Here is a 12,376-nt window from a genome sequence, read left to right as displayed (position 1 = left end):
AATATCCTGTATTGAGTTTGAGAATTTATTTTGCATTATTCAAAAGTTTTTGAAAGAAATTGGAGATTGAGTTCTAAAGTTTGAGTGCATTGGTGACTTCAATTGTTCAAGAACTGTTTACTGTTTTAAGGTGTTCCTGTTCAGTCACATATGATTATTCACACCTCATGGCTCTGCTTTCTTTGTTGACAGCCAAGAGTTGTTACCAAGAATAGATTTATTTTTCAGTCTATCACCTCTTTATTTTGATTTATATTATGTTAAAAAATTCTTCTACTGAGCCACTTGTGAGCCTTAAGGATTTTTAAAATGTGAAATGTTGGAAACTTTGCTGAAATTCAAGCATTTGATAAGTAATATTTTTTGTTTATGGAAATTCATCTTTATTAAATATTATAAATTGGCAGGCTCACTTGGAGTGCATTAATAAATTAATTTTCATCTTTTGCAATATTAATATAATCAAGAACATCTACAGGGAGAATGTGCATCTTTTTTCAATCTGTTGATTTGAAATATTGGAAACGTGATCTGTCATGGTTTGAAGTGAAATAGAATGTGAAGTCAGTGATAATGAGATTAGTGCTGATAATAACGAATGTAAATGGCACTGCATGGGAACATAATTTCTGGTCCTGCAGAAAGAGGGTGATATCCTTCTCCTGATGATATCTCTTCTCTTTATGATGGCTTTGCTTGGTCAAGGACTTGTATTGCCAGAAATCAACAGGAACACTGTGCGCTGCCACTGCTGTAAAAAATTATTCTGTCCTGCGTCTGTTGGATTCTAAACTTTTCAGAATACAATCTTTTTCCACTTTTGCAACATCTAACCTCATAGTTGATGAGGATGTTTTTGTTCTTTTTACTTTATAGTCTGGTACTGCTTCCATAATAATTGAAGCAAGAAAATGTGCAATTGCTGGGAATGCGAAACTGAAACAGAAAAAAAGCACTCAGTGAGTCAGACAGCAGTTGTGGAGGAAGAAATACTTTTTTTTGAGTCAATAATCATTTACTTGAACTGGAATTGTGAGAATATAAATCTAATTTAAATTGTTGGGAGAAGGTTGGACAGGGAATATTCGTGTTAGGGTTTGTCCCAGTAACTTGAATATTTTGGTACACTCATTTAAAACAAGAAAAGAAACAAAAGTTCTTGTTGCCTGCAAATTTGAATCAAAAAGAAACGCTGGAATTGACAGCATTTATGGAGTGAGTAAAACCAAGTTAATGTTATTGGTTGATGAAGCTGTCCAGTTGAAATGCTTTGTCACAGCATTAAATTTCACTTTGTATCTGTGTCTCTCCAGGTGGTGAATCTGAAGCAGGGATTCAAGGGCAACATGGAACCCTGTACCAGAATGCTGAAGTCCAACAGTTTTTGCAGCATCAAGATGATGATCAAGGATGGGTGTCTTGGGCATGGTCCCTTGTTCCTGCACTGGTCAGTTATTCTGATGAGGGCGATGGGAACGATGAAGTCGATGAAAGTGGCATTAAAGTAAATCAACTGAGATCATTGCCTCCCAAGGATCCAGTGGTCTCTGTTGGATTCTATTGCACCAAAGCAACTGTCACTTTTAAGGTTTGTGAGAACCAGGCAGTAGGAGAAAACTATTTGACATAGGTGATTAGATAATTAGATATCCTAATATGAAGATGGAAATTGCAATTGCAATTGCTTTACATTAGGCATTAATATTATATTTAGAAGTGTAATGCTGTAGCCCGTTGAAGTCCTTTAAGTTAGGGTGATAATCTCCTGAAGAACCAGGAAACCTCTCACTGCTTACTTTTTTTTCATATCTTGGTTGGCAGCAAGGTCTTCAGCTTCAGAATTGCTTCTCCTTTCTTCCTGTTGACATTTTTTAAAACCAATATCCACGTGGTCTCACCTTTCTTCCTTTTGCTCAATATCAGTTTTACAATACGCTAAGTATAAGTGATTGCCAATGAACCAAATCAAGGCATTCACATTATTCACAACTCCTATTCCCTTGCATTTAGAACAATGTACTAAAACTCTGAAATCAAAAACATAAGAAGCTGACCATACTCACCAGGTCAGTATAATAGTGCGAAAAGTGGTCTCTGATCTTTAGTGTTGATTTTTTAAAAATGTGTGTACTTTTTCCATTGAAATTTATATACATATGGAAGACTAACAGGTCAAATACCTAAGACTGGTTAAAATCAACTGTCCTTGCATCATTTGTGTGTTGTATGTAGAATGACATTGGTATTAAATTAGCATCAGGCACTTGCCTATGTTGTCACTGTTCAGTGCGGAAAGCTAATTAAACCTCAGAGGGAAAAAGGAGTATAATGGCTGTGTTTTTGGGGAGGTTTAGGGAATAGATAATCATTTAATTATTTTTCAAATTCTTTGCAGACATGCATTATCACAATTCAAAAGCACTTTGTATTTTAAAATATAGTTAATAATTTGATTTGGTGTTCATGCACTTGATCAGTGAAAATATTGATTAAAAATAACAAAAACAGAACATTTAGGAAACACTCAGCAGGTTAGGCAGCTTTTGTCAAAAAGTGTAATAGCTTTGTCAGAACTTGGAAAGAGAGAAAACAAGTCAGTTTTCTGTTGAAGAACTATTTTTTGATGGAATGAATCCAAAGGAGTTCATGTGGCAGTTACATTTAGATTGTGCCTCCTTTGTTTGCATTACTTCCTACAAAGTGAAACCCAATATCATGAATGGCAGAGATGCTTCACTGCTAGACAAGCTCAATACCTTTTATGCCTGCTTTGAAAAGGAGAATATAACTGCAGCTGTGAAGTTCCCTGCTGCACACGGTGACCCCGTGATCCCTTTCTCAGAGGCCACTGTCAGGTTGTCTATCAGGAAGGTGAACCCTCTTAAGGTGGCAGGTCCCAATGGAGTTACCTGGTAAGCCTCTGCACGCTTGTGCTAATCAACTGGCGGGTGTTTCAAGGACATTTTCAACCTCACTGCTACGTTTGGAAGTTCCCAGCTGTCTCGAAAAGGGCAGCAATTATATCAGTGCCAAAGAACAGTAGTGTGAGCTGCCTCGATGACTATTGTCCAGTAGCACTCACGTTTACAGTGATGAAATGCTTTGAGAGGTTGGACATGACTAGACTAAACTCCTGCCTCAGCAAGGACCTTGACCCACTGCAATTTGCTTATTGCTACAAGAGCTTACAAACAGACGCAATCTCAATGGCACTTCATGTGATCTTAGGTCACCTGGGTAATACATACACTTATGTCAGGATGCTGTTCATTGACTACAGCTCAGAATTTTACACCATCATACCTAAGCCCTGATCAATCTGCTACAGAACCTGGGTCTCTGTAATTGGATCCTTGAGTTCCAAGCTGGAAGACAACCAGATTGGTGATAACATATTCTCTTTGCTGATGTTCAACACTGGTGCACCTCAGGGGTGTGTGCTTAGCCCACTGTTCTACTCTCTATATACCCATGACTGTGTGGCTTGGCATAGCTCAAGTGCAATCTATAAATTTGCTAATGATACAACCATTGTTGGTAGAATCTCAGGTGGAGACGAGAGGGCATACAACAGCAAGATATACCAGCTAGGTGAGTGGTGTCGCAGCAAGCAAAGGGTGGGAATAAAGGGATCGTATTCTGGTTGGTTGCCGGTTACTAGTGGTGTTCCGCAGGAGTCGGTGTTGGGGCCGCTTTTTACACTGTATATCGATGATTTAGATTATGGATTAAATGGTTTTGTGGCTAAATTTTTGGATGACACCATGATAGGTGGAGGAGCAGGAAGTGTTGAAGAAGCGGAAAGGTTGCAGAGAGACTTGGTCACTTTAGGAGAGTGGGCAAAGAAATGGCAGATGAGATACAATGTTGAGAAATGTACGGCTGTACATTTTGGAAGAAGAAATAATCGGGCAGATTATTACTTAGATGGGGAGAAAATTCAAAAATCGGAAGTGCAAAGGGACTTGGGGGTTCTCGTGCAGGATACCCTAAAGGTTAACCACCAGGTTGAATCGGCAGTAAGGAAAGCGAAAGCTATGTTGGCATTTATTTCAAGAGTAAGGAGGTGTTGATGAGGCTCTATGGGGCACTGGTGAGACTTCATTTGGAATACTGTGTGCAGTTTTGGGCCCCCTATCTTAGAAGAGATGTACTGATGTTGGAGAGGGTTCAGAGAAGATTTGCGAGAATGATTCCTGGAATGCAGGGCTAATATATGAGGAGCGTTTGTCGGCTGTTGGACTGTATTCATTAGAGTATAGAAGAATGTGAGGGGATCTCATAGAAACATTTGGAAAGTTGAAAGGGTTGGACAGAGTAGATGTGGAAAGGTTGTTTCCCTTGGTGGGTGAGTCCAGGACAAGAGGCCACAGTCTTAGAATTAGAGGGAACCCATTTAAAACAAAGATGAGGAGAATTTTTTTTTAGCCTGAAGGTCGTGGATTTATGGTATTCGTTGCCACATATTGCTGTGGAGGCCTGATCATTGAGGGTGTTTAAGGAGGAGATTGATAGGTATCTAATTAGTCAGGGTATTAAGGGATATGGGAAAAATCCAAAGATTGGAACTAGATGGGTGAATAGTTTAGCTCATGGTGAAATGGTGGAGCAGACTCAATGGGCAAAGTGGCCTACTTCTGCTCCTTTGTTTTGTGATGTACTGTACAGGATAGAGAGAAGCTTCAGAAAGTTGTAAAATTAGTCAGCTCCACCATGGCTACTATCGTACCCAAGACATCCTCAAGTAGTGGTGCCTCAGAAAGGCAGCGGCCATTATTAGGGACCCCATAACCCAGGACATACTCTCCTGTCATTGCTACCATCAGGCAGGAGGTTACAGAAGCCTGAAGGCAGAATCTCACTGATGCAGAAGCTCACTGATTCAGAAGCTGCATCTTTCCCCCCGCCATCTGACATCGAATCCATGAAGACTATCTCACTTTTTCATTATTTCTGTTTTTGGACAGTTTTGATGTGTGTGTGTGTGTGTCTATTGGTTTACTTAGTTTTTCTGCGTTATCATGTATTGCATTGTACTGCTGCTGCAAAGATAACAAATTTCACAACATGTGCTGGTGATATTAAACCTAATTCTTATTCTCATTATGTGTTGCTCATAGCAAGGCCATAGGACTTGTCCTGCTGACCAGGCTGTACTGATAGCAAAAAGAACTGAGTCAATATTAGTGATAGACAGTATGAGAAATGAACAGTTTTTCTATTGACAGAAAGAAAGCTTTGCAGCTAAAACCTATCCTGATATAGTCTGTCTATATCTCTATAATCTCTCTCAGTATAAATCCTTTTTAGATATCTGCTAATTTAGTATCGTACTTGCATTTGATTGCTCCAAATTAATGTTATTATTTTTAACAGACAGATCTCTGAGCTTTGCAATTTCATATTAAAACTTTTCTCCCTGTTCACCTCTTATTTTTCCTTAGATCCATCACCGAACATACTTGGTCATCTGCCTTCTACATATCTCCTTATGTAGCTAATATGGTAGCATTCTCATGAAGTACTTTACAATAGCTCCTGGTGGAGCTATTGTTACCATTCCTTTTGTAATAATTTTTTAAATGTTAGAAGTGCATGTTCAAGTGGTCTTTCCTTTCCAGTTCCTATAAGGGGTCTTGGCCTGAAACGTCAACTGTTTATTCCTCGCTTGCCCTTGCTGAGTTCCTCTAGCATTTATGTGTGCTGCTTAAGATTTCCAGCATCTGCAGACTTCCTTGTCTTTAAAATGTTTTTGAATTATTTTCCGATTACCTTGGGTGAGAATAATCAATTTCTCAAGGAATTTAAAAGAGGAATACCTTGAAAACATTTCAAATTGTACTTGCAATGGTCTGTGCTTTCAAAGTCTCCAACTTTTGGCCTGCTTCTTGTGTAGCACTCTACCTGGTCAGTACAATAATGATTGGATAATTCCCCTACCAATCAAATCTTGCTGCTGCTTTGCGACAAATGACAGGTTTATTTCTTATACACAGTTTCAAAGTAACCATTCCTTGTTCGCTGCATTTATCTGGTGATATTACCCAAAAATATTGTCTCCTTTCTCATTTGGAAAGATTACTATATTTTTTGTTTCTCCCATGTTTAGACAGACTTTATTTTATAAGTAGATTGTCTTTGCACAATCAACAATTTTTTTGTGTCCAGACATATACTTTGTTTTGCTTCCAATTAATTGACTAACAATAAATTATAGACCCTTTGTAATTTTTAAATATTTTTCTGAAGTCTGCAGTTAGTAAAAACAACCAGTGGTTATAAATCAGGGGTGATGGCTGGTATTGTAGGCCTGTTTCTGGTGTGATGTTTTTAATACTGTTTTACCGTGGGAGTCATGGTAGTGGATCAGTTATTGCAACTCTATTACAGCTCAGCGCGTTCCAGAGTTCAGTGTTCAATTCCAGTGCTGTCTGTAAGGAGTCACTGTATGTCCTACCCTTAGAACGTGTGGGTTTTCCAAGTGCTGTGATTTCCTTCCACAGCCAAAAGATGTACCAGACTGGTTAATTGGTCATTATAAATTGTCTTACGAATAGGTTAGGGTTAATTGGGGTTGTAGGGTTGCTGAGGCAGTGTGGCTCAAATGAATGAATGAATAAATAAATTGCAAAAGAAAAAATAAATAAAGTTTCCAGTGAATACAATTTTCTTTTAGAATTCTATTATCTTTTTGCCTGCTTTATTTTGAACTTATGATGAGAAAACAATGCAGTGCGTTAGAAATATAAGGTAAAGGTCCTCAAAATATTCTTTATTAAACTGTTATAACATTCCTTGATGCACATCTTTAAGCCTGGTATTTTAATATCTGCATTTTCAGTAGGAGTTAATGGAAAGTGATTGAAAACAGAAAGTCTGTATTATTTCACAAACAAGAAAATCTGCAGATGCTTAAAATCCAAGCAACTCGTACACAAAACGCTGAAGGAACTCAGCAGGCCAGGCAGCATCTATGGAAAAGAGTACAGTCGATGTTTTGGACCAAGGTCCTTCAGCAGGACTGGAGAAAAAAAGATGAGCAGCAGAGTTAAAAGGGGAAGGGGAAGGAGAAACACAAGGTGATAGGTGAAATTGAGAGGGGGAGGGGTGAACTAAAGAAATAAGAAAGTTGATTGGTGAAAGATATACAGGGCTGGAGAAGGCGGGGGGGGGGGGGTCTGATAGGAGATGATAGAAGGCCATGGAAGAAAGAAAAGCAGGAAGGAGCACCAGAGAGAGGTGATGGACAGGCAAGGAGAAAGTCAAAGAACCAGTGATTGAAAGTGTGTATCTGGCAGAGGATAAAGTAGTAGACAGATCCATTACAGGCGGCAAAGAGAGAATCCCGGAGTTGTGGAAGTGACTGGGATAGGGACACCAGGTACCCCCTCGTGGTGGAAAGCATGGCATGTAGAACGTGGTGGAAGAAGCAGTCAATCGAATGTGAGTACCTGGGGTCCTCAGAAGATCCAAACTGACAAGCTTGAAAACAAATCTGGAAACCGTGTGGTGGCAAGCTGGCAGCAAAGATACTCCCATGAAGGATACATGGCTGTGTACTATTTCTTTCACGACCCCACAATCCATCCAAACAATTTATGTTGCTTGGTGTTGATGCTGAGCTGTATCTTTAATGAAGCAGAAAATTAACTGCTCGAAGAACACAACTGAAGAAGTAGAGTCTGTGGAGGCAAAGTGATGATTGATTATTCCTTTTCCTCCACTTGTGCTGCTTGAACTACTGAGTTCTTCAGGCAATTTACTTTATTGTTCTGAATAGCAGCATCTGCAGTCTCTTGTGTTTCTTGAACCTTTTCTGGATTAGTTGTTGCAGGGATGTTTCATCATCTGGTGTTGTCACTAATAGCCAAAAAGGGGAACAAAGCAAAGAGGTTGGAAATTTTCAGTTATAGATCCCAGCACTGAAGCTGAAATGCTACTAATAGAGATAAAGGATCATTATTTCTTTTCTTGAGTCATGTTTTACCCTCTTCATTGGAATAGTGAGTAGTTATTTTCTGTATTTGTAGATTGTGAAATATTTGAGTCTCACGTCACTGGTAGTGAAGCTGTTGGAGAGGATTCCTATAGATAGGATGTAAAGTTCAAAGTACATTTATTATCAAAGTACATAAACCAAATGCAACCTTAGGATTTCTCTTCTTGCAGGCAGCCACGCATTAGGGTTAGGGTTAGAGTCGAGAATCATCATGAAAAACCATACTAGAATCCATGAAAAAACACACACAGTACTGTCAAGGATTCAATGTGCGAAAAAGAACAAATTGTGCAATAAATAAAAATGTAAACAAATAATGGAGTTGGATAAGTCACTGGGACCGGATGAGATAAATCCCAGGTTTCTGTGGGAAGCGAGGGAAGAGCTTGCTGAGCCTTTAGCAATGATCTTTGCATCATCAATGTGGATGGGAGAGGTTTCAGAGGATTGGAGGGTTGCAGGTGTGTTCCTTTATTCAAGATAGAGATAGCTCAGGAAATTATAGAGCTGTGAGACTTATTTCAGTGGTTGTTAAGCTGATGGAAAAGATCCTGAGAGGCAGGATTTATGAATATTTGGACATAGTACATAGAAGTCTGATTGAGAGAGTATGTGATACTTGATCTGCTATAAGGGAATGAGACAGGGCAGCTGGGAGAAGTTTGTGTCAGGGAACGCTGTGCATCTAATCATAATGCCATTAAATTAAAAGTAAATTTGGAAAAAAGACAATTCTGGTTCATGGGTTGAGAATTTAAATTGGAGAAAGACCGATTTTGATGGTATCAGGAAGGATTGGGACAGATTACTTTTTGGCCTAGGTATACTTGGTAAGTGGGAGATCTTCAAAAGTGATATTTTGAGAGTACAAAGCTGTACGTGCTTGTCAGAATAAAAGGTAAATATAACAGTTTTAATGGAACCTTGGTTTTCAAGAGATATTGAGGCTCTGGTTAAGAAAGAAAAGGAGGTACATAGCAAAAGTAGGCACATTGGAACAAATGAAGTACTTATGGAGTGTAAGAAATGCAAGAGAGCACTTTAAGAAAGAAATCAAGAGGGCTAAAAGAAGGCATGAAGTTGTCTTAGCATATCAGGTGAAGGGGAACCCTAAGGGATTGTACAGATATGATAAGAGTAAAAGGATTGCAAGGGACAACATTGGTCCTCTGGAAGATCAAAATGATAATCTATGTGTAGAGCCAAATGAGATGGGGGAGATCTTATATTTTTATCTGTGTTTACTCAGGATTCAGACAGAATCTACAGAAGTGAGGAAAAGCAGCAACAAGGTCATGGACTCTATACAGATTACAGAGCAGGAGGTGTTTGCTGTCGAAGCAAATTAGGGTGGAAGATTCTCCAGGGCCTGACAAGGTGTTCAATTGGACCCTGTGAGAGACAAGTGCAGAAATTGCAGGGGCCTGAGGAGAGATATTTAAATCATCCTTAGCAACTGGTGAGATACCGGAGGATTGGAGTATAGCTAATGTTGTTCCACTGTTTCAGAAAGGCCCTAAACTAAACCAGGAAATTATAGGCTTATGCGCCTGACATCAGTAGTGGGAAAATTATTGGAAGGTATTTTAAGGGTCTGGATGATTGAATATTTGGATAGACATGGATTGATTACGGATAGTCAGCTTGGCTTTGTCTGAGATAGGTCACGTCTGTCTAATTTTATGGAGTTTTCTGAGGATATTACCAGAAAAGTTGATGTTGATGTTGCCTGCATTGACTTTTGCAAGACATTTGACACCATCCTGCATGTGAAGTTGGTTACGAAGGTTCTGTTGCCTAGCATTTAGGATGATGTAGTAAATTGGATTAGACATCGGCTTTATTGGAAAAACCTGAAAGTAGTAGTTCAGTGCCTATAAAAAATATTCACCCCTCCCCCCCACTTTGGAAGTTTTCATGTTTTTATGTTTTATTTGTTTACAACACTAAATCACTGGATTTAATCTTTTGATAGTGATCAACAGAAAAAGGCTGTTCTGTGTCAGTGATTTAAATTAATTACAAATATAAAACACAGAATAATTGATTGCATAAGTATTCATCCTCTTCAAGTCAGTATTTAACAGATGAACCTTTGGCACCAATTACAACCTTGAGAATGTGTGGCTAGGTCTCTGTCAGCTTTGCACATCTGGACGCTGCAATTTTTCCCCATTCTGTACAAAACTGCTTATGTTCTGTCAGATTCAACTTCCGTCACAAATTCTCAAATAGATTTCTGTCTGGACTCTGACTTGGTCACTCCAGGACATTAACTTTGTTTTTAATCCATTCCTGTGTAGCTTTAGCTTTATGCTTGAGCTCATTGTCTTGCTGGAAAACAAATTTTCTCTTTAAGTCGCAGTTCTCTTGCAGGCTGCGTCAGGTTTTCCTCTAGGATATCCCTGTATTTTGCTGCATTTATTTTACTCTCTACCTTCACAAGCTTCTGGGGCCTGTTGCAGTGAAGCATCTCTACAGCATGATGCAGCCACCATGCTTCACGGTAGGGATGGTGGTTTTTTAATGATGTGCTTACGTCAAGCATAACTTTTAGTCTAAAGGATATAAAGCTCAATTTTGGTTTCATCAGACCATAGAACCTTCTTCCAGCTGACCTGAGCGTCTCCCATATTCCTTCTGGAAAACTCTTTAACCAAGATTTCATGAGCGTTTTTTTCAATAGTGGCTTTCTCTTTGCCACTCTCCCGTAAAGCTGCGACTGATGAAGTACCTAGGCAATAGTCGCATGTGTAGTTTCTCCCATCTCAGCCACTGAAGCTTATAACTCCTCCAGAGTTATCATAGGTCTCTTGGTGGCCTCCCTCTCTAGTCTCCTTCTTGCACAGGCACTCAGTTTTTGGGTTGTAAGTCCATCACCCCTTGAAGTAGTCAAGAAGGCATACAACATACTTAATCAGTTACGTATAAATATCAGGAAATCAAAACTGTGTGAAACTTTGGTTAGGACACTTTGAGAAATGCATGCAGTTTTGGTTGCCACATTACAGGCAGGATGTGGAAGCTTTGGAGAGGGTACAGAGGAAATTCTCCAGAATGTAGCCTGATCAGAGAGTATTAACAGTAAGGAGAGGTTGGATAAACTTGGATTGTTTTCTCTGGAGCACCAGAGGCTAAAAATATATAAAATTTTGAGAGGTGTGGATAGAGTCCTTTTCCAAGGGAGCAAATGTCAAATATTGGAGGGCACACCTTTTAGGTTAAAGAGGGAAAAGTTGAAAGGAGGGTTATTGGGCATGTTTTTTACACAGGTAATTGCTTAGAAAACATTGCCAGAGGAAGTGTTGGAAGCAGAGACTATGGCAACATTTGAGGTGCACTTAGACGGATAATGATGAATTGTCATTATGGTCATTGTAGACATTATGGACTAAAGGGCAAGTTTCTGTCTGTACTGTTCTTTTTCTATGTTTTATGCAAGTTCTCTGTTACCATTTTGTTTTTTTCCAATATGTTTTTATGAGAAAGGTGACCAGGTGTGCTGTGTTGTTTTAATGCAAATTTGAAATTTCAGACACTGGAAAACTGAAATGAAAACGAATATTGTTGGAAATGTTAGTACACCAGGCAGCATTTTTGGAAGCAAAATAAGTCTTTGGTGTTTTTCCACGGATGCTGCCTGTTCAGCTGAGTGTTTCCAGTGTATTTTATCTTAGAATTGATGGGAAGAATAAAACGTGGAATTATTCTGTGATTAGTGTAAATGAGAAATTGTAGCCTTGGTGGGTAGAAGGTCTGTTTTGTGCTATATTTCTTGATGAGTTTGCTATTGAACAATAGTATTGAGCAGTCTTATTGTACAATCTTTTATCAAGTATAGGTAAACAGCTACTGTGTCATTCCTGAAATAAAGTAGCTGAGCATGACAGTGTGATTTGTTCAATTTGAAAGAAATACTGTGTTGGGGAAGCAAATCTAGAACAGTAGCTTCAGTAGTGGCTGTTTAAAAAAAATTGCAATAATACAAACTACAACAATTTGGAACAGATTGAGTTTTTAACCTAATTTAGTGAAATTGCAATATAATATTTTATTGTGAATAAATTTTACAACCTTTCAAAGTCATTTTAAAATTTATCTTGGCATTTTGTTCTGTTTTCATTTAATATGTTAAAGGACTCCAACTGTAATTGCATAATATTCACAATTTATGATTACCAAGCCTCATATGATCATGCCAATTTTCAGAAGTATTACTTACAATTGTTCTAATTGCCCAGTCAAAAAATGTTTGAAACTAATTTACACTTAACTTGGGTCAGAAATACTCTGATGTTGCTGCATTATTGTTGTATGCTGTTGAGATCACTCCATATAAGAAGATGCCAAATTAAGCCTACTGTTGATTTAATAATG

The 12,376-nt window shown here is 38.6% G+C and overlaps 1 protein-coding gene across 2 annotated transcripts in view; it reads left to right on the top strand.

Annotated features, from left to right (window-relative positions):
- Window positions 1-12,376, top strand: part of LOC132398003 (intermembrane lipid transfer protein VPS13B-like) — a 1,044,617-nt gene that overhangs the window by 184,301 nt on the left and 847,940 nt on the right. For both annotated transcript variants that reach the window (XM_059976892.1, XM_059976883.1), the window contains exon 8: window positions 1,314-1,588. In XM_059976892.1, coding sequence (XP_059832875.1) covers window positions 1,314-1,588 — 275 coding nt within the window. The remainder of the gene's footprint in view (window positions 1-1,313; window positions 1,589-12,376) is intronic.

This window comes from Hypanus sabinus, chromosome 1, assembly GCF_030144855.1.
Source record: "Hypanus sabinus isolate sHypSab1 chromosome 1, sHypSab1.hap1, whole genome shotgun sequence".
Lineage (NCBI taxonomy): Eukaryota > Metazoa > Chordata > Chondrichthyes > Myliobatiformes > Dasyatidae > Hypanus > Hypanus sabinus.
This window is presented reverse-complemented; position numbering and strand designations above follow the sequence as displayed.